The 27,899-nt window shown below is 36.5% G+C and overlaps 1 protein-coding gene across 3 annotated transcripts in view; it reads right to left on the bottom strand.

Annotated features, from left to right (window-relative positions):
* The window catches only part of GRID2 (glutamate ionotropic receptor delta type subunit 2), a 690,924-nt gene that overhangs the window by 195,439 nt on the left and 467,586 nt on the right, over positions 1 to 27,899 (bottom strand). For all 3 annotated transcript variants that reach the window (XR_014882859.1, XM_085222277.1, XM_085222276.1), the window contains exons 5-8: positions 27,724 to 27,777; positions 19,767 to 19,940; positions 12,884 to 13,045; positions 5,768 to 5,887 (exon numbers count right to left, since the gene is read on the bottom strand). Coding sequence is in view for 2 of the 3 variants with exons in the window: in XM_085222277.1 (XP_085078403.1) it covers positions 5,768 to 5,887; positions 12,884 to 13,045; positions 19,767 to 19,940; positions 27,724 to 27,777 (510 nt within the window). In the remaining variant the exon portion in view is untranslated. The remainder of the gene's footprint in view (positions 1 to 5,767; positions 5,888 to 12,883; positions 13,046 to 19,766; positions 19,941 to 27,723; positions 27,778 to 27,899) is intronic.

Below are 27,899 nucleotides of genomic sequence, written 5' to 3'. Positions count from 1 at the left end.
CTCATGTATTCCCAGTGGATGTAATAGCCCACAAGTGAATAATTCACAGGAAACATGTAGGTTGCTCATAACACATCCAATAGTAGTTCTTTTGCATAAATAAATGATCACTAGAAGGACTTGAACCTTGGTCTTTTATGTTCCTCTGGCCGAATCCGCTGAGGCATTGTACCCATCTCTGTCTTCTTTTCTTTACTTATGTTAGGAACACTGAAATACGTGCATGTCTGGACAAACCGCCTGGGGTCAGGGCAGGCACCTGACTGTACAGCAGGATTTGAATCTCTTCTCCAGATGAGTAAGCCATAGATTACTCAGAGTCAGTCTCAATGTCTCTATCTGCAGTTGCAAAAATTTAAAATAAATTAAAATAATAAGTTGTATACAAAAGCAAAAGAGAGATATTTTTTTAAACTTAAAAAATTCAGGAACGCAGTTTTCCCTTGTTTTGATCTTCAAAAGTCTAATGTGTACACTTTTTATTTAGTTTGACTTTTAAGCTAATCAGAGTTGCATTTTCGAGGAAGTTATCAATCTCTGCTAACACAAATTTCACTGTGATAAAATGCAAATTCCCAACACTTCCTAGCCAAATTAAATTTCACTACAATCTTACTAAAGATGTTCAGAAGCTACCAGGAAGTGAAGGATTGGTCACTATATGTTCACACGTTGCACAGCACTACATATAGGAAGCAAATGTTACAGGTATAAAAATTACACTGGACTGGAGCAGTGGGTACCAGTGCACCAACGTATTTAATTTCTTCTTTACTGCTGCATTAAGTAGTTTATTTCATTTTTAACAGGCCACTTATGTATTCAAAGTTGCTTTAAAGAGAGTATCATGTTAGTACTGTGCTAGGTCTATCGTTTCTGTCAATACTAGAGGCAAAGCAGACACGTCATTTCTTTTCAACTCACTAAAAAAACACACCATCAATAACTCACTGTAAATTGTAAGTGTATCTTTCAGTCACGTCATAAATTGCATATCAGCCTTTAAAAGCAGCTGGAACAGATCACAGCTTAAAGTACCAACTGCTGATATATATACATTTTTAAATCATATTACGGAGCTCTACCTTTGATCATGATCACAAAGAGAACACATGAACTTATAATTTGCTTCATGTAGCTAACCAAGAAGAAAATACTGTGTCTATTCTTTGCGATTACATAGTGCTAGCTAACATGTCAGTAGAGCTGCCCAACTTTTTTTAGCTAATGCAGCAAGAGGAAATAAGAGAAAAAAGATGCCCTCCCCCCCCCCCAAAAAAAAGGTTTAACTGTAACAGAAGAGACAGAAATTTCCCCAAGAGAGAAATTCTTTTAATATGCAAAAGCTTCTTGATGCAAAAGCAAATGTGAGAAAAATTGATATACCAGATAATGACAGAAAGCCACTATTGTAATCAGCTGTTCTCTGACAAAGTGGAAGAAGTAGTAATCATTTTACTAGAATGAAAACAAAAAATGTAGAAGAACTTCCACGTCTTTGAAAAAATATCACAACTATAACATGTTCCATACAACCCATAATAATAATCTGTAAAATAAAAACCTGCATGAATTGATGTTGCAGGGAAGGTCTCATCAGTCATGCTAGCAGAGGAGGGAGGAACACCACAGCTGTCAGGCATTATGGCTTCTTCACCCACGTACACACAAAATGCTTTCACTATAGATACCCCATGGATTAAAATAACATAATATTTTCTCCTTAAGGTTATTACATGAAAAGCATTTAGGACAAAGCAATGAAATACTACCAGACAAATACTGCAGGCTCAAAAAATCCTGGACAACTCAGCCACCCCACTCAAGGTATCCATCTTCCTGCTTGCTCTGAGACAAACCCAGGTGATATGAATATGAAGGAAGCCCTGATAAGCACACTGTGGTCTAGAGAGGGAGACAGACAAAGTCTAGCTGGAGGAACCAACAGAACCCATGTCAAGAAGAGAAGGAAAATCCTTAGGAGGTGGGTATATGCTAATAGGGATAGAAAGGCAGAGTAAAATGCACCATCGTCTCCAATTTCCCATATGTAGTAAGATGGACAGTGCGGGAAGAGCAAGAAAATCCTATAAATTTCCAGGTCTGGCTCAAAGGATGAGACTGCTCTGAATTTCAAGGAATACTGGAAGAAACATGAAAACCATTTCATTTCTGCAGTGCTGTTTTCTACACCGCTAAGATATAAAACAGTAGTCCTCTGAGCTATGAGCTCCCTTTCATTCATTTGTATGTTGGATGGTTATTCAGAGGAATGGCAGCTTTTACTTCAACAGTACAGATAAAAGTATCGCACTGAAATTTAAATGTCAAAGAATACATACTCAAATGTCAAATACCAACAGACAAATGCCAACAGAGAAATGTCAGAAACACTCCCTTGTCTCTCACTGGATATAACTATATCTGCACAAACGCAGGCCATAGCATGATATGTAAAAGCAAGAGTTTTTCTGCAGTTCCTTTGGGACCGAAACACTGCTGGTTTCAATAAAATCAGTATTTGGCAGCAATCTGGTTGTATTACTCCAAGTTTCTGACCCTTGCAACACATACATTAAATGATCCCTGGTCTGTAAAGTGATGAATGGTATTTACAGATGCAACAGTACATCCAAGTGAGATAAGTAGCACGAGGAATTTGTATTTCAGGCAAATCCCACTGCTGAATTTGTTAATTCTTCTCTAGATGAAAGACCCTTACACAATGACTTTTCATGTCAGTGCTCCCACTGCTTTCCAGGAATAATAATAACACCTGGAAGTTGAAGGAGAGGACCTGCAGACAGCTTCTTCTAGGTACATGGTAAAAATGGGCTAGTAAGGACAAACACATGCAATATCTTGGTGCCTTCTAAACTGCTTGCATTTTAGAGTCCCAGGGTTATTAACCACTAAGCACAGGTGAACATTTCAGAAGTTAGTGAATAAATCTGGGACCCAAACAGAACTGATTCCAAATAGAATTTGGACACTCGAGAAATCTGAGGGCTTTTTCAAATGTTGCTTGCTTTAATTCAAATCAATTGATTATTCATTAGGAAATAAAATTCTTTATACACTTGACTTGATGTGAACTTCTGGTCCCAGTGACTTCAGTGGGCCTTCTGTTAGGATTTCACCCTTTATTATCTTCTGCAAAAGTACTTGGAAACATCTTAATTAGGAAAGATGCATTTGTTTAGAAATTTCAGTCAGCCTGCTAATTGCAGCTGCTTCCACTGGAGCTGAGAAGTTAAAATGGTTAGGTAGTTCTGTAGAGAGATCACTAAATACATGAAAAACTGAAGTGTACTTTAGTTAGTCTTGCTAACAAAAATGTATGTCACTCCTGTAACTATTAAAATTTTCTTCCAATACTAGAGGATCATATTCTGTAAAATAAAAACTCTCATATAATACGCATGACCTTTTGTCAAAAGAATAAAACCAACATCTGGCATTTTCACCTTAAAGAAATTTTCTTCTCTATCTCTGATATAATTGTTTCAGGATCCCCAGCTTGTTTATTAGGGTTAGGGTAGACACTGATTATAAATACCACAATTCTTTTAAATTCTTCTACAGTCCAAGTAAATAAATAAATGTGACTAAATAAGTATTCAATTTGAATTATTTTGAATTTTTTTGAAAGACATTTTAAGAAAAAATTATTACATTCTCACAATGTATACATGACTGTCTATCTAAAAAAAATTCCTGTCTCTAAAAAGTACATCTGAACTCTTTCTAAGGCTTTCCCTGGATCACTGAATGTCATTTAGGAAAAGGTATTGAAACAGATTAAATCAGTTCTGCTCTTGATAGTTGTTTTTTAAACTTGCTACAGAACATCATAAAAAACAGAAGGCAGACATTTATAGTGCAACCTAAAGAATCTCTTTAAGTAATTTTTGCAAAACAAAATAAAAATATACATTTTTAATGTCTTATTTTTTTAACCTTGATTTTCTTCTGAACAAGGCCTTGTAACACTGAGTTCCATGGTCTAAGGACATTCTGTACTAAACTCCATTCTCTTTGACCAATTACTTCCTCCCAGAGACAATCAATGTCTCTTTGTCCTTGAGCTAAAATAAAGGATAAACAAGGAAGTTCCAAAAAGCCTGTTTTGCACTCTCATTACTTTGCAATCTTCTGTGTGACCTTGCTCATTAGTTTCCTCTATAAACATAAGCCTTAAAGCACTGAAGAAGAGTAAGAAAAACTAGGAATTCCCTTCATATTTTTGTTTTTGCAAGTTCTTTCCGTAGATCTCTCTCCCTTCTATCTTTTTGTGAAATGAGAGAACACAGCTGAATGTTGCACTCAGGCATTCACCTGCAAAGGCCTGAAGTCAAAAGAGAACCAAAAGCAATCAATTAAATTAAATTAAGTCATACAGATTTGTGTTAGGAAACACTACTTAGTTGCTCTAAAAAATAAATAGCTCCTAAATGCATAGCATGAAAAATAAATCAAACACAAATATGTTGAAACAGGCTCAATTTGTAGGTGAGGGAAAAAGACTCATCCAACATTCTGATTGCCTAAAGGCTTTGTAAAGCATCCTTCCAAATGTTAACAAGTTCCAGCCCCATTTAGCTTCTGAAGCATCTGTCGGGTTCTCTGCTCAAGGTGACATAGCTGTAGGCACATGTGTTTAGTAAGTTATTGACAACAGATGATATAATGGAACAGTACGAGTGGAATAACAATTCTGATGAAAATCAAAGGAGAAATTCTAGGAGTTTAGAGTCAATTTTAACTTCTTATTTATCTCTCTCTTCTTTCAGAGCACTTATCTTTTTACTGCAGAAGGTATGCAGACAAATGATGTACTTCATCATACAGTGACACTGACACATGGAAGCAGTATACATGTATTAAGATAACTGCTTTGAGACAATCTCTTCAGGTTTCTCACCTATAAAAAACAGTATGATCCAATACACTAAATGAAAAAGTTCTGGTATTAACTTTCAACAGGTTTATCTTTGAAGAATGGTTGTTCCCGAAAGAGCCTATCTATCTATCTTCTATTCTCCTAAAAGGTATGATGTGACTTCTGCATCATTCTCCACATCAGATAGAGGTCTGTTCATACAAATTTAAGGATATAGTTTGCAAGCAGAGGTCTGTTCCTTTTGCTGTAAATGTATGCAATTTATCCAAATAATCTAATTTGAAATATTTGATCTTTGTCTGGCAGCTAAGTACTTAACTTTACATGTTTTCTGTAAAAAGTTTGTAAGTACAGGATGATTTAGTAGAAATTAAAGCAAGGAATTACACAATTTTTGTCTACTTTGCAATAGATATTCTCTTCCTAGCTATGAATTTTATAGCTATGTAGCTATAAATTTTAATCACCTAAAAACTGAGACATCTTACTGTAACCATAAGCATCAAGCATAAATCTGGGTGCTCTAAATATCTTCCGATGTAAGATCCACTATTTTTGAAATGGACTGCCAGGCCTGCAAAACAACAGCCTTTGATGGCCTTCTGTGACAGCCTACCAGCAGGTTAACGTACTGTGTATTATGAACAACATTTTGATTAACATGACCGACAACAGTGCCTCTTTGCAATAGTAAAATGGATGGGTACCTATACATTTAAGAATTTTCTACCATTTCTCATTCTTCTCAATAAAATATAAACATGTTATCTGCCATCAGATATTTTTCTGTCAGGTTGGCACAAAAGAAAGATTAAAAAAAATGAAGGAAAAAACAATATTTTGATTGAATATATGTAGCCTCACCTTGCGAATGCCTCTGCCAAGATCTTCTCCATAATTTGTCCCCAAAATTTCAAAGTGAACATTGGGATTCCCCCCATTTTCTGCAAATTCTAGTTCTCCAGTCAAGCCATTCACTCCACCCTATTGGGAAACAAACAGAGAAATAATACATGTATGTATTTTTTCAAAACAAGAATGGAGTGACAGCTCAGAAGTAGCCAGTTATGTTTTGTTTCTCCAGGCTATTTGTGTACTACTGACACAGAGACAAGTGCACATACACACCCATACATACACGTATATACAATTAACAGAATTAGGATAGTTTTCTAAAGATCACATTTTCCTAAAAATTTTGAGCCCTAAATTGTTCTTATTTTACTACAGTTCTTCACAAATTCAACAATGCTGAGATTCAATACAAGCAGTAGTTTTACTTTTATCACATTTGCACACCAACATTTGCTCTTTCTCCTGCAAGTAGGACATGAAATTCTAATCTATAAGAAAAACAGTTTTGCAACTAATTTTAGTGGAAGCAAACCTAAAGACAAATATACAAAAAAATAAAAATAAAAACTTTTTCAAACTTTTATCACTCAAAACGTGCTACAACAGGGTATCAGGCTGAGTTTTGAATTAAATTAGTTGTTTTTTGAGATAATATGCTTGATCTGTAGAAGGTATGAGGGATTTGTTTATCTCGATGTAGATATTTGTCTGTTTTCCTCCGCAAGTCTTCAATACTAGTAGGAATACATCAGATAAGCAACAAACAATTTTCATGCTTGCTTCTGCTTTTCTTAACATTTTAGGCAAAGGGGTTAAAATACTAAAAAGGAGACATGGGCATTTACTATAAAGAATCAGAACTGAGAGGCGATACATACTGCAGCAATAGTCAGAATATTCCAGGGTAATTCAACATGACACACATTTCAGCCTTTTATAAGAACTGTGATAAAGTGAAACTCTAAAATCAACAGAGCCATGTGAAATGCCTACAGTGAAAGCCTTAAAAATTTTCCTGTTTTTTGATAAGGGAAAAATTAGATCTTTGACTCACTTTATCCTGAAGAAACCTGAACAACATTTTAAATATGCACATAAAACAACCTGCATCCTTATAAAACCATACAAAATGCATAGCTTTTCTTCAAAACATAATATGAGTGTTTTTTAGTTTTAATCGCTTCTCCAGTTAAAGGTTTTAATATGTGAAGTGGAAAAAATTGGAAAATAAATTATTGCAGAACAAAATACCAAACCACCTGGCAATTGCTGAATCATGATTTTAATAGCTCTGTTCTCATATCTTTAATTTTGAGAAAATGCACGTAGGAGTACAGTATTTGCATTGCAGATTAGTGTGACCTGAAAAAATGCATGGGGTCATCCTTTGGTAAAACATTAACATAATTACAATAAAAATGAGGAATTTGCTCATCGAGGTAATACCTTTAAATCTTTAAGATTAGAGACTTGAATTCTCATGGGAACATTTTCTGCATATTTCATGCAATGCCTTTTTAAGTTAAAAACAAAAAAAAAATATCTTTGATGTAATGTATTTTTAACCTTTTCTATAATCTCTACTTTTTGCATGAAATGCCAGAAGGAAAAGAAACACCTCTGATTAAGAGTACATCTACATACTCTTCTGCAGAATGACTCTGTGTCATTCTGCACTAGGCAAGAGCCACTGGGGCAATTTTGATGCACATCACTATGGCTGGTATTATCGGTATTACATACAAGGCCCCTAACTAGCACAGCCAACAGATGCACTACCAGATTTTGAAATGGAATCTCAATCCAAATCATCGTGTAAATTTACTTGCCTTGATTTTTAAATGACTGCAAATGTTGGAGCAAAATACAAACTGTAAGTCTGTAAGTTATTTTTATCTGTCTGAAATCTGGCAGTAACCATAACAACAAATTATCTCATTCATCTATTTGGTAATCTTTTCATGCCTTGAAGATTTGTCATATACGAGTGTTTTTGATTAGAGTTTTCTTTCCTAGACTGTGTCCAGCTGAAAATGAGTAGTATGAGCTCAGATTACATGGGAATGGGAATACTCCTGACTTGGGAAGTAAGGGGAAAAAAAAAAAAAAAAAAAGAGTCAGAGCAGAATCACCCATATAATACAAAACAATAATGGAATCTGGTAGCGAATTTCTTAGAGGTTCTGACACCTTTGCACTACGTGGAACCTGCCTTGTCAGCCCATCGGTGAAGGTCAGACAACCCTATTCCAGATATCCGCTAGAATTTGGTGCCCCACGAAACCTCTTTATGTGTTTTACTGCTCATGGGTGAGGGATCAGCACAGCATATTGCAGAGTATGAGTTTCAGGACAGTGTTCCCATTTTTCTACATAGTCCTTTCACCCTCTAAAGCCCTTAATTGATTTACTGCAGGTGTTTTATATCCCTCCTCTAGTGCGTAGTGGAAGGTAATCACAGAGGAAATGGCCATCTCTATGACAGCTACCGATCCAGTAACTTCCTGATGAGATTTTTTCAAGTTATATCAGCATTAATTAAGACAATGGGTAAGAGTCAAATTTTTCATTCAATTTAACTTATAGAAACAATGCTATTTGGGAAAAGAAAAAGATAGATTTATTATCTACTCTAAAATTCCTCTGAGGTTGAGCCACAACCATGCAATTTCCTGACACATTTAAAATTGAAGAATGAAATGTCAGTTGTTAGAACAAAAATGTTTTACTTATGTTTCTGATTACTGCTCTGGGCTTCACAGAGCTACTATAAAGCTTGGTAATATAGTGAAAGCCTACTTGAGTCCTGTCTAGACTGGCAAGATAAACTACAGTTTATATACACTTAGGCACTATTATACTGCAAGGAAGTCCCCGAAGAAAGTATTATTTACCCAACAGCCAGGACTTCACATGGGAATGTCAGCTTACCAGTCATTAGTTTTAAAGTATATCACTTTGCTATTCAAATTCTTGTTACGCTCAGACATGGCATATTTTACAAATAAGAAAAAAAAAACAACAAAAACTCCTTGTGGCTGTTGGCAGCAAAAATGCTGTAAGCCTCAAATATAATTTCATACTTTAATTTTGAAGAAATTCGACGTTTAAAAAATTGGAGTCCACAACCAAAGACACTGTTTTCAGGTGCCTGCAAAGACAAGCTAAGCTACTATTTGAACAAAAGTTTGGCATCTTTTTCACATCATTACTGAACATCACTGACATATCTGAGACCAGTTAACAATTCCTGTCCATGATTCATGAAATAGCACAAGTTACAGTCCATTTGCCTCAAAGGAATATTCTCTATGCTGCTGCTAGCACTAAAAATTTGTTGTTTGTCAGTGAGCTAAACAAATGTGACTGGGAAGGGATCAGATGAAGAGATGAGAGAAAAGATATATGCATTAACTTGATGTCATTTTTCTGAGTTGATTCTCCGTGTAATCCTACTTATATTTATTTTCAGGCTATTCTGGAAGATTAATTTTTCCAACAGTAGTATTATTTTCTAGTAATAATTATTACTCTCACTGTGAAATAGCTTTACTGAGAAATATACAACGTGGCACGTGTTTTGGGATAGTTCCTATTAGAAAAGTGAATTTATATATAATTGCTAGAGTGGGGCAAATTCATTAGTTGGATTGTATTTCCTGATGAATCTAATTATATATTCAGTTCCAAAATGCATAGAAACAGATATTAGGTCTTTTTTATTAATTTTATTGGCCTTAAAATGGTTTTTAGACTTTATTCAATCAGTTGAATTCACACTGTAATCGAGATTTTGGACCTTTTTTTTTTTTTTTTTAGAAATAGTGACCCTGCTATCCAATATTCAACAGTAAAAATCACTCAACAGGGAATGATTCAGGTACCCATTCTGTTATTTCAAGAAATCTCTGAAACTCTTTAAATGCTCCTCATTCTCTGCTGTTCCATGTTAACTCATTAATCATAAAGAAATTATTTTCTCTATTTACAGTCAGATTTCTGCTATTTTTAGCAAGTGGTGCTGAAGGTAAATCAGCATCCCTTTCTCTTACCTTCCTCAGTGTGTAGCTTACACAGATTTCCCATCTCTTTTCCTATTTTTCCCTCTGAAAATCAGAGGGAGATGACCCTGGCAGCTAAAATGCTGCCAGATAGTGCCGTTTCTTGATCTCTGACTCTAGAAGACAGATTTTCTTCCAGAAAAGCTTTCTCTAGAATTCATTTTTTCTGCTTTCTTAGAAGCAAGGAAGAGCTCAGCTGTGACCAGCAGTAGATGGCAACACCACCTCCACTTGCTGCTGAGAACAGGAGAACAGCTACTTCACTGCTAGTCCTTTTCTAGGGAAAGCAGGGTCATCTGTTCCTTAACTGTTTCCCCACCACCACTACAATGCGACACCCACCAAAATCACAAGGGGTTGAGGGGCAGGATGGGGAAGACTGCAATTCCAGCTACTGTTCTGAAGGCACAGTTAAAAATGTGCAGAGACTCTTTAGAATGTACATTATATCTTTGCTCTGAGCTATAGCAATATCTTCTTATTACAGTATATGCTATATTCTTGAAACAGTGGTGATTTCAAAATGAAAATTCAGCATCTTTCACTCTGAAACAGTTCAAATGACATCTGGCCATTTTTTCCCCCCTGTTTTCTGTCAAGATTAAAATGAATGGTATATTTATGAGAAATACTTCTTATTTCACTTGCTTCCAGTTCCATAAGGCCAGGAAGGAAAAAAAAAATTGACAAAAAAAGGATTAAAAAAAAAAAAGATAAAAATGGAAGGATTCTCAAGCAGAGAGATTAAATGTTTTTTATTTTACCTTTCACTACCTTTTTTTCTGTCACTTTATCACTGTCATTGTTTTCATTTCAAAATAAACAATTGTGATTTCAAGGTTCTACATAATCACTTGAGCGAATTCAAAGAGAAAGTAGATCACAAAACTGAAACAGAATTCCAACACTTAGCGGCAATCTTTAGCTCTCTGGTAAAGATGCATAAACATTGGAAATTTCTGTCTGTAACTGTAGGTTTCATTTTGGTTTTGAACTTTATCATGTTTCTTCCCGAAATTCATCTCAGCACAGTGCGGTGTATAAGAAGTACTTTGGATTCTTTCATTTACACCTGTAAAATGGCTTACTATCAAAGCCATTTCATTCCAATAGCAGAGAAATCCAAAAGCAACAGGAAATAAGCCTGGTTACCCGCACATGTCAAGAATTTTCATGACTTTCAGTTCATTTTCTAGCAAGCTAACCACATCTCTGAATATCCACTTGCTCCTGCTTTCTTGAGTTCCTTTCATATTTTACTGACCATTTCTACTCACATTTCCTGGCAAACTGATCTTCAAGATGGTCACAGGAGGAATTTATTTTATTAATCACATCATTTTAGGGAGGTGGGAATTTGAAGAGGATAAACTGGATGTGGTTGAAAGGGCAGTGTAGCAAAAATGGAATACACCCTGTCTGTCTGAGGTGCAAAAAGATGCAGTGGTGGTAAGACACAGGACGAAGGACATTTATGTAGGACAACAAAATCAGTCTCACATCCAGAAATGTCACAAGAAAGCAAATAACTGTAAATGCAAAAAGTCAGCAGTCCTTTTATTGGTTTTCATTTCAAAAGCAAATTCAGAGTTGCTAGCAGGGCTATCAGAGTTTTCCTAAACCCCAATTCAGATAGTAAAATCTAATTCTAATGTGGAAGTGGATATTTTGACTTTTGTGGTTCAGGCTTCCTATTAGAATTTGATTAAGTAGGAACACCTTTATTAATGAAAAAGTGCACCATAATATTTACAAAGTGCATGCTGATAATGAAAATTCCAGAGTTAGCCTTGCTTGAAAAGAAGCTTAAAATACATGAGACTTCCAAGCGTGGATTTGAAAATGCCCTGCAATACTACTTTAGAGTCACTTAAAGCCAAAACCTGCCTCTCTCCTGGATTATCTTTGCAGTCTCATGACTTTCAGCTATTAGAAGGAAACTGAGGACAGACAACAAAGAAAGCCTTGAACTGTTATCTGGGAGCTACTATGAACTGGATTTAGGACTGGGAAAAAAAAAAAAAAAACAACACACAAAAAACAACCAACAAAAAACAGTGTTCAAAGGAGCTTTACATTTTGTCTGCATCATCGTAATTTCTGGTGTAGTTAAAGACCTAATACAGAACAGCAACTTCTTGAAACAATATTATATTTTAAATTATTTTTATGTCCTTTTAATGAAAGCAATAAATAAAGAACTTTTTTTTTTTTTTGAAACAGTCCTATTTTTTTTGACTTTACAATAGAGGTACTGACAGCATTTAAGTGTAAATAAATATACATTACTAGAAAGTGCATGCAGCCAAATGAAAAGGCAGTTTTATTAATGACATCAATAACATGAGAAGGCTGAATAGAATACCTTACAGAGAAAGGTAAACGAAGAACCTATGCATATTTTGACTAAATAATCACATGAAGGCTCTCACAGCCTTGAAGGCTGTGAGAATTGCCTCTTAAAGATGTTGGTCTTTAAATATCATGATAAGAAGGTATAAGTAGGAAAAATATATTTCAAGCTGAAGAGCAGTAAAAGAGTCTTGGGAAGGAGCATTATTTAGGTATGAAGTAATATTCACAGAGAAGTAGTGAGAGCTTAACACTGGATAAAGCATTGCCTAGCCTATTGTAAGAAAATGTTCTGTAATGACATGATGTAGACTTCAGACTTCTTACTTTCATTTCTATTATTCCACTATATTAATTTCAATAGCAGTGCAACAACAAATTTCACAGAACATCAATTGAGTGTAATTATCAATTTTTTTTCTGCCATAAACAGTAAATCTAGTACATTTTTCAGCTTTACCTTCTAATCTGCAATATTTTTTTCAATGGAATTTTAGTCTCTAGTAGTGTTTGCTACTTTTGGTGAAAAAACAATATACAAGGATGACATGAAAAACAGTTAAGGAGGTTTCATTCAGATATTGAGATCATATAAAAACTTTTGCTTTGAAAAAACACCACTAGTACTGAGTAAGAATACTACACATCTGAGAAGTAAATACTAATGCAGGTATTTAAAAAATCAATGATGATGAAGTACAGAAAAAGGTACCTTCTTGATGGTTTCCAACATGGATCGTCCTCCTTGCCAGGGCTTTGAGTTCTTCCTAATGCATGTCAGGCTGGCCATGCTGTGCCACTTCCTATCCTCTAGCTTCTTATGAAAGGCATTTGCTAGCAGAAGGACAGTGTCATATATGTACAGATTGGAAATCTGTAAAAACATAAATGGAGTAACAGCACATTACTTGTGGTCTCCTGACAGCGGCCAGAATTTGTCATTTATTTTGCCTCACCTATAATCCCTTGGTAATTAAATGACTTATTTGGTATTAAGAAGAAACAGCAAGAGTAAAAATGTCCCCTCTTTGGCTCTGGTAGAAACAGTGGCTGTGGGCTGTAATGCTACAATTGATTTGCAGCAACAAACTACACTCACATGAAGTACAAGTAGTCCAATTGCTGCTACAGGAAGGATTAAAAGCCCCACTTGTGAGAATCAGCATACTTCTTTTATCCAGATGCCTGGAACTTTCATTTTTTCCATTGTTAGACATTTTGAACACCATCAAATTCTTTTTAAGGCTGTCTGTTCTTTTAAAAAGCAGCCACTGTGAAAAATTAAAAAATAAATCGTTCTAGTATTTTTTTTTTCTTTTTTCTTATTTTTTTTTTCTTCAGGCAATTGCAATAGAGGCAATTTACTGTACAAAATCTGACCCAGTGAAATCTTTCCTCTGTGTACGGTTGCCCTCCAGTTGTGAAGTTTACAGCATTTCGTATCAGGGCATTTGGCAATGGCTATTAATTCCTTTCAGTACAAAAAAAAAAAACCCCAGACATCAGTGCTCCTGAATGCAAGTGCTCAGTAAGAGACAACGTTCAAAATTGAGAAGGACCTATGAGAATACTATTTGTAAATAATCTATTGGTCATTTGAAGCCATAGGGCCTCCTGCGGTGATTGAGGGAAGCTCTGTTTCCTCAGCTGTTCTGCCAATGGAGCTATAGAGCGTTTCTAATCCCTGAAAACAAATTAGCCATCAGCAATTTCCTAACTGAGCCACAGTTGCTGATATATATTTACTTTTTTTCTCCATCAGACATGCCAAAAGACATTTTCTAGAATTGTGGAATAAGATGACTGCTCTGTGTGAAGGTCCCTCCGTATAGCAGTTCTGCTCAAAGCCTTTAAGGGTCCTTACAACAGGAAATTCTTATACTTTGTGGAGAATACGCTTACTCTGCTTCTTGAAAATATCCAAAGATTGGGAAAGTCTCACAGCTATTAGGAGTGGATAAATGCCAAGGAAACACAATAATGCTGAAGATTTGAGACACTGCTTGGCAAATTGACTTAAAATGGGGAGAAAAAAAAAAAAAAAAAAAAAGCACCTCTCTTCCTGTCCAACCCAATCCATATACCTTTTTTTTTTGTCATTTGCAATCTGCTCCGTACAGTTTTCACAAAAAGGTTTTTTACAACAGATTCCTCCCTGGCCTAGCATCAAGGAAGGAGGTGATCAGCCTGCCCACCTTGCCAGAATATTTTTGCCCTCTATGTCTTACTGAAGGACATCTAATGGTCTGCTTTTTTTCCTCCCAACAAACTCCCAGGATTCCCTACTGCCTTTTCAACTCCATGTTGTTAGAATCAGAAATGCAGAGATCTTATGATCTTTATATACACATATATCTTTTTCTTTAAATGACAGTAATACTTTACTCATTGTTTCTGATATTTGGCTCTTAATTCTTATTCGGACTCCTTCCATAATACCAATGGTTCTGACAATTTCCATTTCAGTATTCACACAGGAATTAATTTGCTTCCCTGCAGATGCATAGGCTAGGTATAACTGTGCATGACAGGATTAGAAGTATGGACAGAGGATCTGAGTTTAGATTAATTGAGTATTTTTAAAATAACTTGGATGATTTACCTATTTATTCCCTAGAACTATAAAATATTCAAAGCCTTTCAGTTAAATCCATATTTCCCCAAAGAAATCATCAGCAAGGGGACTTTTGTTTTAGTGGGAGAAAGAGGAATTACTGCTATGCTATGAGACATGTTTATTTTAAATATGCCTTCACCAAAGTAAAAAAAAAAAAAAAAATCTCTAGAGAGAACAGGCAATAAGCTTGCTAACAAGACTAAACTGGTAAATGAAGGGCTACAGATGCTAAGTCATCATTTCCCAAGAAAATGACATTGCTTTCAAGGTAGTTTTCAGATCCTAACATCATGGGAATGGAAGACTGTTTTCACAGTTCATGAGGAAGAATGCACTTACTAATCCAAGAGAAATATAGTTAGTCCTTCATCAAGTATTAATAGGGCTCAAGGGTACAGAGTTTAGCAATTATTAAGCATTGTTATTCTTTTACTAATAGTACAGCTTAACATTTACAGCAATCAATCACTGATAATAAAATGATAAAGACACTACAATTAATTTCTGGATCTCAAAATCACTCTTCCGTTCCACTGCCAGACTATACTTCATTAGTAACTGTATTGACACACACACAGTAGGGCTGCAATTTAAAGTCACTTTACATTTTTATTCAATTCCATGTATATTTACTGGGACAATTAATTCATTGCTTGGTATCCATTACTGATACTTAATCTATTCTGAATCTCTCAGACTAGCGTCTGGACACTTGCATTACCATGCCATATGTAATTGGTTAACATCCCGCTGATGTAATTCAGAAACCAGATATGAATTTTTGTTCCAAATTATAGGAAAAAAACCCCACATTTCTTTAGCAATGAGACTAAGTGACTTATCTGGATTAACTACACTTATTTTACTTATCTTTTGACTGTTGCACAGGGCTTTTAGACAAAATTATGATAATGAACTTTGCAAACTTCCTGTGCTTTCTGAGGCTCACAAAGCAACACAGATTTATAGGAACTGCCATTATGAGTAGAACAATCCCAGAGACCTTTACCATGGTCTTTTTCAGTATTTTAATTAAGGTGCTGAAATAAATTAATTATTCACACAGCCTTTAGGGGGAGTATTTTCGGGGGGAGAGGGGGAAGAAAAAAAATCTTCCTTCATGATTTCCAAAGAATATTTTTGATTAGTCACAGTTCAGTGGAATAAGAAAAGCATTAGAATTTCAATTCATAAACTGTTCCAACTTCCCACTGGAATAGAAATTAATTTATAATATTGCTGAGGAGAACAAAGAAACACCTAACAAACCTGAAAGCTATTTGATTCTGTGCATCATATGAAGACACAGGGGATACTTCCTTTCACTGTTTATCATTGTTTCACTTGGCTACTAATGAAGGACAGCCATCTTGGGGAAAGCAAGAACATAGAAACTGAACTGTGCAAACATTTAAATCAAACTTCCATAATTCCTTTGAACGGAAATTTAATGAAGGCCTCAAAGGAAGATTACAGCGATCGAATAGCTATGGTCTATTCTTGATCAAGAAGAATAGCATAAGGTGTAATGTGGTCCCACCTAACACATTAAAGGGAACTTACCAATGTGTAGAAAACAAATTTTTGATTTCTAGAACTTTTCTTTCCTAGAATAAGTTCACTGATGTGGGGAAATAAAATTTAAGCTGAAGTGAGCAACAAACAAAATGTGAAGTCTCTTATTATCATAGAATGGCCTGGGTTGAAAAGGACTGCTAAGATCATCCAGTTTCAACCCTTCTGCTACATGCAGGGTCACCAACCACCGGACCAGGCTGCCCAGAGCCACATTCAGCCCAGTCTTGAATGCATTCAGGAATGGGGCATCCACAACCTCCTTGGGCAACATGTTCCAGTGTGAAACCACCCTCTGACTGAAAAACTTCCTCCTAATATCTAACCTAAACCTCCCCTGCCTTAGTTTAAATCCATTTCCCCTTGACCTATCAGTATCCACCCTTGTAAACTGTCATTCCCCCTCCTGTTTATATGCTCCCTTCAAGTACTGGAAGGATTATTAACAGAATTTCTGTTTTCTGCATTGCTCTAGTAAGTAACTTAGTTCATGAAAACTGCTCCTTGTGATCTCTAGTGGCTGTATGTAATTATCTCCTCACTTTCTATGTATGATCCATGGACTTCCAAACATTTTCCCTAGGACCATGCAGCCACAACAGAATGACACAGACTTTAAAGACTTTACACAGCTCCTAAATAGCCTCTACTGATATTCTGTGCATCCATTGAACATTTATTTTAGAACTACTAATAAGACCACTGTACAGCATAATATGGCCAAAGCTTTTCATATCATCAATAGGTGATTACTGGCTATTTTGTGAGCAATTAGTGAGACAATGGTTTTTATTGCTAACCTGAAACAGGGCAAGACTGGCCACAATTCCTTCCCCCTTAACATCTTTCATTTTAGGCAACTTATAACAATTTTTTAAAATTTCCTATTTCTTTTCTGTTCTTTCACTCCTTCCTTTCAGCACCACAACTTTTCTCTCTGCTGCTAAGTCAGGTATGCTCCTCCTGCACCAGTGCCAATATAGTCATCTTACTGTAAGTCTACAAATGACTTCACAAAGTAAATAAATAGATATTTTAAGCCAGTTTCACATTTCTTATTTGCCATAGCTTTGTAATGACAAAGTCTAAACAGACATATGAAAGAGAGAGAGAGGGACTTGCTCATGATTGTGATCTTGCTGATAAGAAGGCTCTTATAATTTATAGAACTACAACTTACAGAATCACTGATAGGATTTGTAATTGACAGCTACAAAATGAAGGCCTTTTAGGAACACAGACACAGACTGAGGTACCTCCACAAAAATACTTAAAACAGATGATATGGAACAGATGATATTGTCCCCAATAAAGGCTTTTCTATTGGCAAGATGTTTGAGGCTGAGATCAGGGTAGCAAAATGACCACGCTGCCTGGAGATCAGGTGGCTTTCTTTAACTTTTTTTTTTTTTTTAATTGTGGAGTGCATGCGTTCTTGTCCATCAGAACTGTTGCTCATTCCCACCCAACTACTTTCCCCAGTCACCATTAAAATGCATGTCAGAAAGGACATGAAAAACAAACATTAAATTAACTAAGCCTCTGGGGAAAAATCTTGAATCACAGAATCACAGAATTGTAGGGGTTGGAAGGGACCTCTAGAGATCATCGAGACCAACCCTCCTGCCAAAGCAGGTTCCCTACACCAGGTCGCACAGGTAGGCGTCCAGGCGAGACTTGAATATCTCCAGAGAAGGAGACTCCACAACCTCCCTGGGCAGCCTGTTCCAGTGCTCCGTCACCCTCACCGTGAAGAAGTTCTTACGCACATTCGTGCGGAACTTCCTATACTGCAGTTTATGTCCGTTTCCCCTCGTCCTGTCTCCACGTACCATGAAAAGAGACTGGCCTCACCACTATGGCCACCACATCTCAGATATTTATAAACTTGGATCAGGTCCCCTCTCAGTTGTCTTTTCTCAAGGCTAAATAGACCCAGTTCACTTAGCCTTTCTTCATAGGGGAGATGCTCCAGGCCTTTCACCATCTTTGTGGCCCTCCGTTGGACTCTTTCCAAGAGATCCCTGTCTTTTTTGTACTGGGGAGCCCAGAACTGGACACAGTACTCCAGATGAGACCTTACCAGGGCAGAGTAGAGGGAGAGGATCACCTCCCTCGACCTGCTGGACACGCTCTTTTTAATGCACCCCAGAATGCCATTGGCCTTCTTGGCCACGAGGGCACACTGCTGGCTCATGGCCAACCTGTTGTCCACCAGGACGCCCAGGTCCCTTTCTGCAGAGCTCCTCTCCAGCAGCTCATTCCCCAGTCTGTATTGGTGCATGCAATTATTCCTCCCTAGGTGTAAGACCCTACACTTGCTTTTGTTGAACCTCATCCGGTTTCTTACTGCCCAGCTCTCCAGCCTGTCCAGGTCTCGCTGAATGGCAGCACAGCCTTCAGGCGTGTCAGCCAATCCTCCCAACTTCGTATCATCAGCAAACTTGCTGAGGGTGGCCACTATCCCCCCATCAAGGTCATTGATGAAGATGTTGAACAAGACCGGACCCAGCACAGACCCCTGGGGGACACCACTGGTCACAGGTCTCCAGCCAGACTCTGCACCGCTGCCGCCGACCCTCTGCGCTCTGCCAGTCAGCCAGTTCTCAACTCACCTCACTGTCCACTCGTCTATCCCACACTTCCTCAGCTTTGTTATAAGGATGTCGTGGGAGACAGTATCAAATGCCTTTCTAAAATCAAGGTAGACTACATCTACTGCTCTTCCCCCATCCACCCAGCATGTGACAGCATCATAGAAGGCCACCAGGTAGGTCGAGCGCGACCTCCCCTTGATGAACCCATGCTGACTGCTCCTGATAACCTCCTTTTCTCCCAGTTGTCTGGAGATGGTATCCAACACAAACTGTTCCATCACCTTTCCAGGGACGGAGGTGAGGCTGACAGGCCTATAATTACCCGGATCTTCCTTCTTGCCCTTTTTGAAGACCGGAGTGACATTGGCTATCCTCCAGTCTTCAGGGACCTCCCCTGTTATCCAAGATCTCTCAAAAATGATGGAGAGCGGTTCGGCAATGACCTCCGCCAGCTCCCTCAGCACACGTGGATGCACCCCATCAGGTCCCATGGACTTGTGGAGACCTTAGTACTGCCTAGCCGCTCACACACGTCTTCTTTCCTGACTAAAGGGAAGTCTCCCATTCCCCAGACCCTCTCACTAACCTCCAGGGTGTGGGAAACCTGAGGGAGAGCCTTTTCACTGAAGACGGAAGTAAAGAAGGCATTGAGTATCTCTGCCTTCTCAGCATCTCCCGTCACAAGAACCTCCCCCTCAAAGGAGCCCACATTCTTCCTAGTTTTCCTTTTGCTGTTAACATAACATAACATTGAACTTAACTACAAAGATAGTTCCCAGGTGGGAATAGAGCAGTATGTAAACTACCTCCATGCTTTGGGAGAAAGGGTCCTTTGGATCACACAGTGATGAAGATATTCTGTGGTTGCCACGGAAACAGCGCTGACTTATGTTTTGAGGGACAGGAAATGTCTGTCGAATAATTGTTAACCTTCCAATTGACCTTCTCACCAGTTCTTGCACATCCAAATCACTGATTTCCTGGAAGACAAGGCAAGGAAAACAATATGCATAAAAGTTAAAATACAGACGTTTTACTAGCACATCATAAATGAAAAATAAACTGAGAGCACCAAGAGATGTGTGACTGTTACATGGCTAGTGCCGAGCTCAGCCATAGCTCATGAAGAACATATTAAAGAAGAATATAGTAAGCTCATTAAAATAACTGACTACCACTCTTTCAACAACTGCAAAAATTGTTGTAAAATATACTGCGCCTACACCTCACAGAATCTCTGTACATGTAATTGGGCTTAGTTGTTTCATTTTGGGTTTCCTCTTCCTTTCCTTTTGCCTCTATCTTTTACTTAAAAGTGTTTCACAGCATTCTTGGAAGATAATGTATAAATCAGTAGGAAGTTAGAGCACAATGTATTTTTAAGAGTAGCATTAGTTAGGTGCTGTGAAGGTACTGACAATTATTCAGTTCTTAAGAGTATATTTCCTGGAAAAAGAATGTCAAGAATGTGGAATTTACTGAACATCATTTACCCACATTAATATGTGAAACATTAAGCTTGAAAGATTAACTTTAAGGCAGGTTAAGGAAATCAGAAGAACAATCCTGTATACAGTATGAGTTCCTGCAGCTTGATAACATAGTATTTTACACCATTGAAAAATGTGGCCCTGAGGGAATGCAGGAACAGGCAGGGCTCAGGGACAACCACAGCTGGCTCCAACCCATACATAAAATCCTGGTATTTAGATAAACACAGGCTGTTTCTGAGGACTCAAATAACTTAGCTGGCAATTTTCAAGGCAATCCTAAATCTTTTTTTTTTTTTTTTTTTTTTTTGCAAAGCAGGAGAAATAATCTATAAAAATGCTCAGCCTTTCAAAGTAGAACTATTTTCCATCATACTAAATTGTTTGTCCATAATCTACCTTAATATCAGAGGTTGATACCCCAAAACGTTACAGATAGTTAAATTTGGGAGATTCAACCCAATAAGTTGAAGTTCTTGAGGTGCTCCCATTAACATCCTGTATTTAAAATACCTTTGCATACAGCCACAGCATATTCAATGTTTGATTCTCAATTTCCTATTTTTAGTTTCTAACTTTTTGAAAGAATTTAGCAGTTTTCTGCTCTGTTATGCCTATAACTTAACACTATATCATTCCTGCCTCTAAAGTTCTAATGCATCCTTATTTCTTAGAAGAAACCAGTGGAGAGATTCTAATGTGAATTTTCTTTATTGAAAAAAGACGCCAGGGTTTTTAAAAGCACATCTCTTCAAAAGTTAAGACAACTATCCTAGCATTTATTTATTGATTTATTTTCTGGGGCTGCAGTTAATGTTCTTTAAATGAATTAGTTTGAAACAACAGGTTTGGGCATACTGGGATTAACTTGTTTTCTTTAAAGCTTGGAAGAAAAACATACGAGATGTAAATTTTAACTTCAGCTCTCTTGACTACAATATAAATCTTTTATTCATTTTCACAGATTGTCATAGTTTTTGAATTCATCTGTTATTAATGTTCCTTATGAAATATAAATTTTTCTGCAAACAAAAATAACACATGGTATCAGCTGTGTCCACTGTAATGTCTTCCATTTCTGGTCGATTAATCTTTAATGTACCATAGATAATGATTTCTCTCTGCTTAAGATGCTGTCCTTTCATTTAGTTTGTATCATTTAGCTGGCTGTGAGGTTAAAAAAAATACTGCTTTAGCAAAGAGCATGCAATTTTAAAAATATTTTCCAATAATCATAAACAAGAGTTCAAGAATCTTATCTAGATTTTAAACTACGTCCTTTCTGGAAGCATTTACAAAGTTAGTCTGATTTCATTACACACTATGCCTAATCTGTAACAGTAAGATTCTTAGAACAGTTTTAACAGTTAAAAAAAAAAAAAAAAAAAAAAAAGATTTCTGAATAGCAATTCTACAGTGCTACATAATACTTTAGAAGAGAGTTTGACTTTCAGCTGGTTAAACATTCTTTTCTGTCTTAAAAGAGTATTTTTTTTTAAATATGTAATCAGCATTTTTGTGCATTTTAATTAGAAAGTTCTCACTTTAAACTTTAGGTTATTATATTTATATACACCACCTGGGAACTAATAACAGAATCCACACAGCAAAGTGATTTTCTTGTGGTGCTGGGGAAACATAGGCATCAGTAGAATAATAACTATCATTTTAAATGCTGTGAGTTCTACTGATTATATCACAAATTCAGATTTTAGATTAACTGGAAAGCAATCCCATACAAACCCAGACTCAACTTCTCCCATTTACTATGTATTTCTTTGCAATTTCTTAATATTTGGCACTAGCTGAGTGATGAGCCTTTTATATAATGACTCTTCAGTATCATCTCTCATTCGTGAATTTTGGATCTGACTTAAGATAACTATATAAAGTAACTATTGTATGAGAGGAAACAATTTTAATTTGCACTTCAAAGTAGGATACAGTATAATGATAGAAGGATGGCAGATGATCTGTTACACAAGCACGAAATGTCAAAAAAAATTACAAAGTTGGCCAAGTTGAACTGAGTTGACACCTGTATAAATTTAGGCTTGGTTCTGTGGGCTTTTCTAGAAAAATCCAAAGCTCAAGATAAAGTTCTGAACCTTTCTTTGAATGTCTGAATTCAGAATAAGGAGAGGCTGCCCTTTTCCAAACAGAACATGAATAGAAATTAGATTACCACTTCATCCTATTCCACAAATAAGTAAAGAAAGGACTGAAATTTTGAATACATTGGTCTGTACAGATGAAAAAAAAAGGAAGTAAGAGGATCATCTCAATGTATCAGGAAAATATTTCAGTGATAAGCAAGACAGTATACTGGTCACCTAGAGACCAAGCTGAACGGCAGCGTATACTATTTTGAGATGAGAAATTTAGATCAGAATTACTGTTTATCATCGAGTAACTGAAAAATGTGAAAGGAAATAATTTATCCTATAATGAGACCTAAATAAAGGCAGAAAAAGATCCCACAACATTTATTGTGGATGCATCTTAACTTTCAGTTAAGATGTTTCCAGATTTTATCATACATTTAACATGCCCTATTTCCCAGAAGTTACTTCTAACAGAAGGTTCTCAACACACCCTTTGTGATTTTCAGAGAAGTGACTACTTCTTCCTCTTCTGCAAGCTGGCTGAAGCGAGTTTAGGCAGGGGTCACAGCAGGATAAGATGGCCACTATCCTTTGTGGCCTTTGAGCTACCACTACTCTTGCCTGGCAGGAGCACAGATGAGCAAACTAGTATGTGTGCTATACCTTTTCTATATTCCTCAACGCTTCCCAAAGAGGAGCAATTGGTGGAAAGGTATTACTAGATGAAACTCCAAGACAAGTTAAGTCTTGAGGGAGATCCAGACCTACATAAGCACTTGCCCCATTACTTGCCCCTAGGTTTCTTAGATTCTGGACAGGATGGAGAAAAAACAGGCAGATAAGATAGAGGAAAAAGGAAAAGGAAAGTATCATATTTGATTTTAGCTTTCACAGAGAAATAAAAATCCAAGAGTATGCGGAGAAAGCAGGGTGAATCAGTCCCACGTGGAGAGTATCTCTATCCATTGGCTCTAACTTGTCTGAACAAAAGACCTGGCAGTGCAGCCAGCCTCATGACAAGGCAGTTTTTCAAAAGGGGTGGCATTTAATGCTTGACCTACTGTCACCATTGAAAAATGTAAGGGTTGAAACAAACCTCTAACGCTACTGTTAGTCAATTATACACATTCAAATGTAAAATTATCTGAGCTCTTGGAATTTAACTATGATTTAGGGACCTGATCCGGTTGAATATTTTAAGCTGCTCAAGCTTAACGTATGCTTTTTACTTCTCTTTATGGGCCAAAACACAATAGGACAAGCTGAATGCACCTGTCAAGAAGCAGCCCATTCCAAGGGAAAACATGTATTCATCTGAAAGCAGGTTTTGAATGCAATCCTGAGGATTTTTCCAGATCTCTCCTGTGTTGTTACAGGTAAACCTATCACTATATCTTTTCCCATAAACTCTCCCATACTTCTCCCCGAAGGAGTTCTTTCATACTCTGATGCTTCTGGTAATTCCAAATCTTAATTCTTCTCTCACTTGATTCACTGAACTTTTGATCTAATTTGCTTCTGTGACAAACTTGTCCTCTCTAGCCTTTGAGAGGAATACATTTATTCACACTTGATATATAAATACAGAGCATATACCCTTTCAATCTTTGTTTTCATAGGCTAATTGGCAGACTCTTCTTACAAAAATGAGCTTTTCTGTGCACTTGTTCCAGTTTTACTTTAACTGTCACAGTTAGTCACAGTTGTGCATATTATTGCAGATAGAAACCTATCAATACTTTTTAGTGGCTTTAGTATTTCTACCTTTTCTATGGTTACTGTAAACATTGTAAAATGTTTCAGACTCTCCTTGAGTAAATAATAGTGGAGAACTGGTGGCAGCCTTGAGCATAGTAAGATGCCCCTGAACGCTTTTAACAAAGCAAAATGCTTGAGACAGAAATTGATTTTAATTTAAAAAGGAAACGTTCATTAAAAAAGAGCAAAAAGAAATCATTCTGCAAGTGTCCCTTCTTCAGGCCCACTAAATAAAATTTATTTTACTGTGCACTAATGATTTAGTAGTTGTAAGGAAATATTTTACTACCCTGGGATTTTTAAGGTTACACTTACTACTGTGCAGAAAAAAAGAAAAAAAGCAGACAGAAAAACAGAGAGTGCAAAATCCATTCTCTTTTTTTTTTTTTAAAGGCATATTTGATCATGACTACATTCAAATCTATGACTCTCACAAATTTTAAATACAGAATTGTACCATCTGCTTTCAAGCCCTGAAGAAAGAGAAATAGATATTTGGAGAGTGGTTTTTCAACAGAATGCAGTGATCAGGCAGAAGAGATTTGTGTTATTTGTGAAGGACTAATAAGATGTATTATGCTTTTGCAAATTATTTCATTTTATAGGAACAACCTTCCTCCTCCCACGTATGCATTTCCATTTTGATACACAGTTTCCAAGCAATTTTTCTGTATTACCTAAAATAGCATCTAATGTGACAATAAAAATTAAGGAACTTTTTCAAGGTATTATTGCATTTAAAGCAAGTAATTAAAATAATAGATGTTGCCTCAAAAAACCCAGGCAGATTCACGATCACAGAACCAAAGGTAGTATTTCCTACCATATTATTATACTCAGTAAGCACACCGTAATCGCTGAGTGCAGTGATGGAAAGAAATACAGCTTATTGTGGTATCTTACTGCAAGGAAATATTTGTCACATATAGATTTCGAATAACAATGCATTTTCACTGTATTTTAAAGTATCTTAAATTTTCTTATTGGGTGCAAGAGAAGCACTGTTATAGTTAATAACTGAAGTGATATGTCTAATAGAGGCACACAACCATGGATGCCTAAGTTCACTATGGAAGAGCTGTGTTGTAGAAAAACAGGCAGAGCTCTCAGATCACTTCACAGTCACATGGAAGTACTACAGTCATCAATAGTTAATGGACAATCATATCGAATGGATTAGTTTTGGATGTGAAGCCGGCAATTTTATGTACTAAAGTCCTGGATATTACTCCACTTCTGCTGAAGTAATGGTGTTGTGATCTTAATACTGAACTTGCAAAATGTTGCAATAAATAAGTGATAGTATGTCACATTCATCAGTCAGGAAATATTTCTATTTCTATTTAATTTGAACATAGAGTTACAAACTAAAAGAAGAATAGGGCAAAACATTTTTTCGTTTCCTTTCGTATCATTATCTACAAACTTTATTACTAATCTGATCTTTACATCCACAAAATATTGAGCGTTTTGAAAACATTGAAATAATCGAGTATCCTGAGTTGGAGTGGATCCTCACTGAGTTCAATTGCTAGAGTCAACAAACAGAGCTTGCCAGTAAATTGCTTCAGTGGGGATATGAATTTAGGTCCAGAAGAAGATTAAGCTAAGATGGCTGAAGAGTTAACTTTGCATGGTGTTAGACATGTTCACATCCTCCACAGATGACAGCAGGGGTGACTGAATGGGATACAAAGAAGATTTTAATGACTATGTTTTTTAGCACAGCTAGTTAGAATGAACTTAATTTCAGCTTCCACCCATTTCACATACAAGAGTATAAAGCACGGAAAGGGTGGTGCACGTGTTTCTGCATACATCATTCAACACACTAGCTGTGGAAAGGAATAGTTTTGGAGCAGAGAAGACAGTTTAAAGTGGTAACTACTTCTATTACTGTGCTGTTTAATCCACTCCTATGTACAGTCAACAATGCTCAGAAAGCAAAATTTCTTCCATAGAGACACTAATTTCTGAATACAGAACATAAAGGAAGTATGTGTAATAGGAATGGTTCTTGGTTTTCTTTTTGGTTCTGAGAGTGGAGGAGTGGACGTATAAAAAGAGAAAGTACCTACTCCCAGTCTGTCTGGGAACTTTATTGACACTGGTGCATACAACTGTCTTCTACTGATATAGACTTAGGTCGTATCTTTTTAAAAAATAGTAACTCTTAACTTAGAAGAGTACACATCAACTCCACTTCAATATTCCACTGATGACAAATAATTTCTAGTTTAATCTCACAGAAAAGGAAATATCTGTGTGCAGTTCACGTGACCTTCTGTAGCTTAGAGTTGGATTCTGAGCCAGAGAGACCCACCACATTCAGTGCTGAAGAACAAAGAAAATTACTGGTCAGGAGAAATGCAGGGCCCAAAGCAATAATTCCTGCTGAACCTCGGTTGTCTTCACAGCACTTAATGAGGCATAATTCTCTCCACAGAATGTTGGCTTAAAGTTCGCTCTTTTAAAGGAGAAGGACAAAGTATGTTCTCACTGAAAAAAGCTAAAACTTATTATAACCTTGAAAAAAAAGCTTTGAATTAGACTACTAGTGAAAAACTAGTAGCAAGGTATGAAAACAGAAGAGCACAGTAAATCCAGAGTAGATCTAGAATTCATATGCAGTTTATCCAAGCTATCTTTTGTTTTAAAAATATGCAGGAGATGTACAATTAACACACTGGGTAACGTTATCTCCTCAGGGAATTCAGCCATTCTGGACTTTTCAGAAAACAAATGAAAAAGTGAATGCCTTCAAATCTAGCACAACTGCACTTTCCAAAGTTTTTGTATGCAGAGCTATTTCACACTGACTTATCATATTTTAGCTGACAAGTGTTCATGAAGAACCTATTTAACAGTTTAAAATTAGGACCTCCATTTTTCTTTTATTTTCCTTCAGGAACTTTGTTATATGACCTGGTTCAGGAGTCCACCAAAAAGTCTTCTGCTGATATTAATGGTTTTGGGTACCAACCATTACTGAATTCTAGATGAATACTTACAGGAAAGGCAAAGATGGGATTACTAATTTCTTTTTTTAAATAAGAAAAGTAAATAAAATACGAATGAAACAAAAGCACTTCAGAAGAAGGATCCATTATGAATGAGAAATGATCTTAAGGAAATCCTCTAAAATTGTCAGTTCAAGTACTCAGTAGGAAAGTTTTTCTGTTCAGTTTATTTTTCATTTATTCATTTAAGCATTTCTGTTTAAAATAGGTAAGACAAAATGGCAAAACCAAAAGACTTGGCATTCTCTTTCTGTTAAATATTCACCAGCAGGGCCTGAACTTCGTTGTAGCTACTGCTTCCTGATGGCAAAGGCAAGACCAGTGTGAATATTTGTCTGTAAGCCTGAAAACAGGATTCATAGTTCACAACAATGTTCACTTGACAGTTACCTCATTTATAATGATCCAGTGACAGTCAAAAGCAACCAAATTAGTCTCCACAACCTGAAATAGAGAACAAACGAGCTATCAGTCACCTTGCTTATGAAAACCAGAAAACAACAACAAAAAATTAAATAGATGCTCTCTGCAAATGACAAAAATGGAAGCACATGCTCTTTAAAACC

Source organism: Meleagris gallopavo, chromosome 4 (genome assembly GCF_905368555.1).
Source record: "Meleagris gallopavo chromosome 4, MGAL_WU_HG_1.1, whole genome shotgun sequence".
Lineage (NCBI taxonomy): Eukaryota > Metazoa > Chordata > Aves > Galliformes > Phasianidae > Meleagris > Meleagris gallopavo.
Note: the sequence above shows the minus strand (reverse complement) of the source record. Positions and strands in the feature narration are given on the sequence as shown.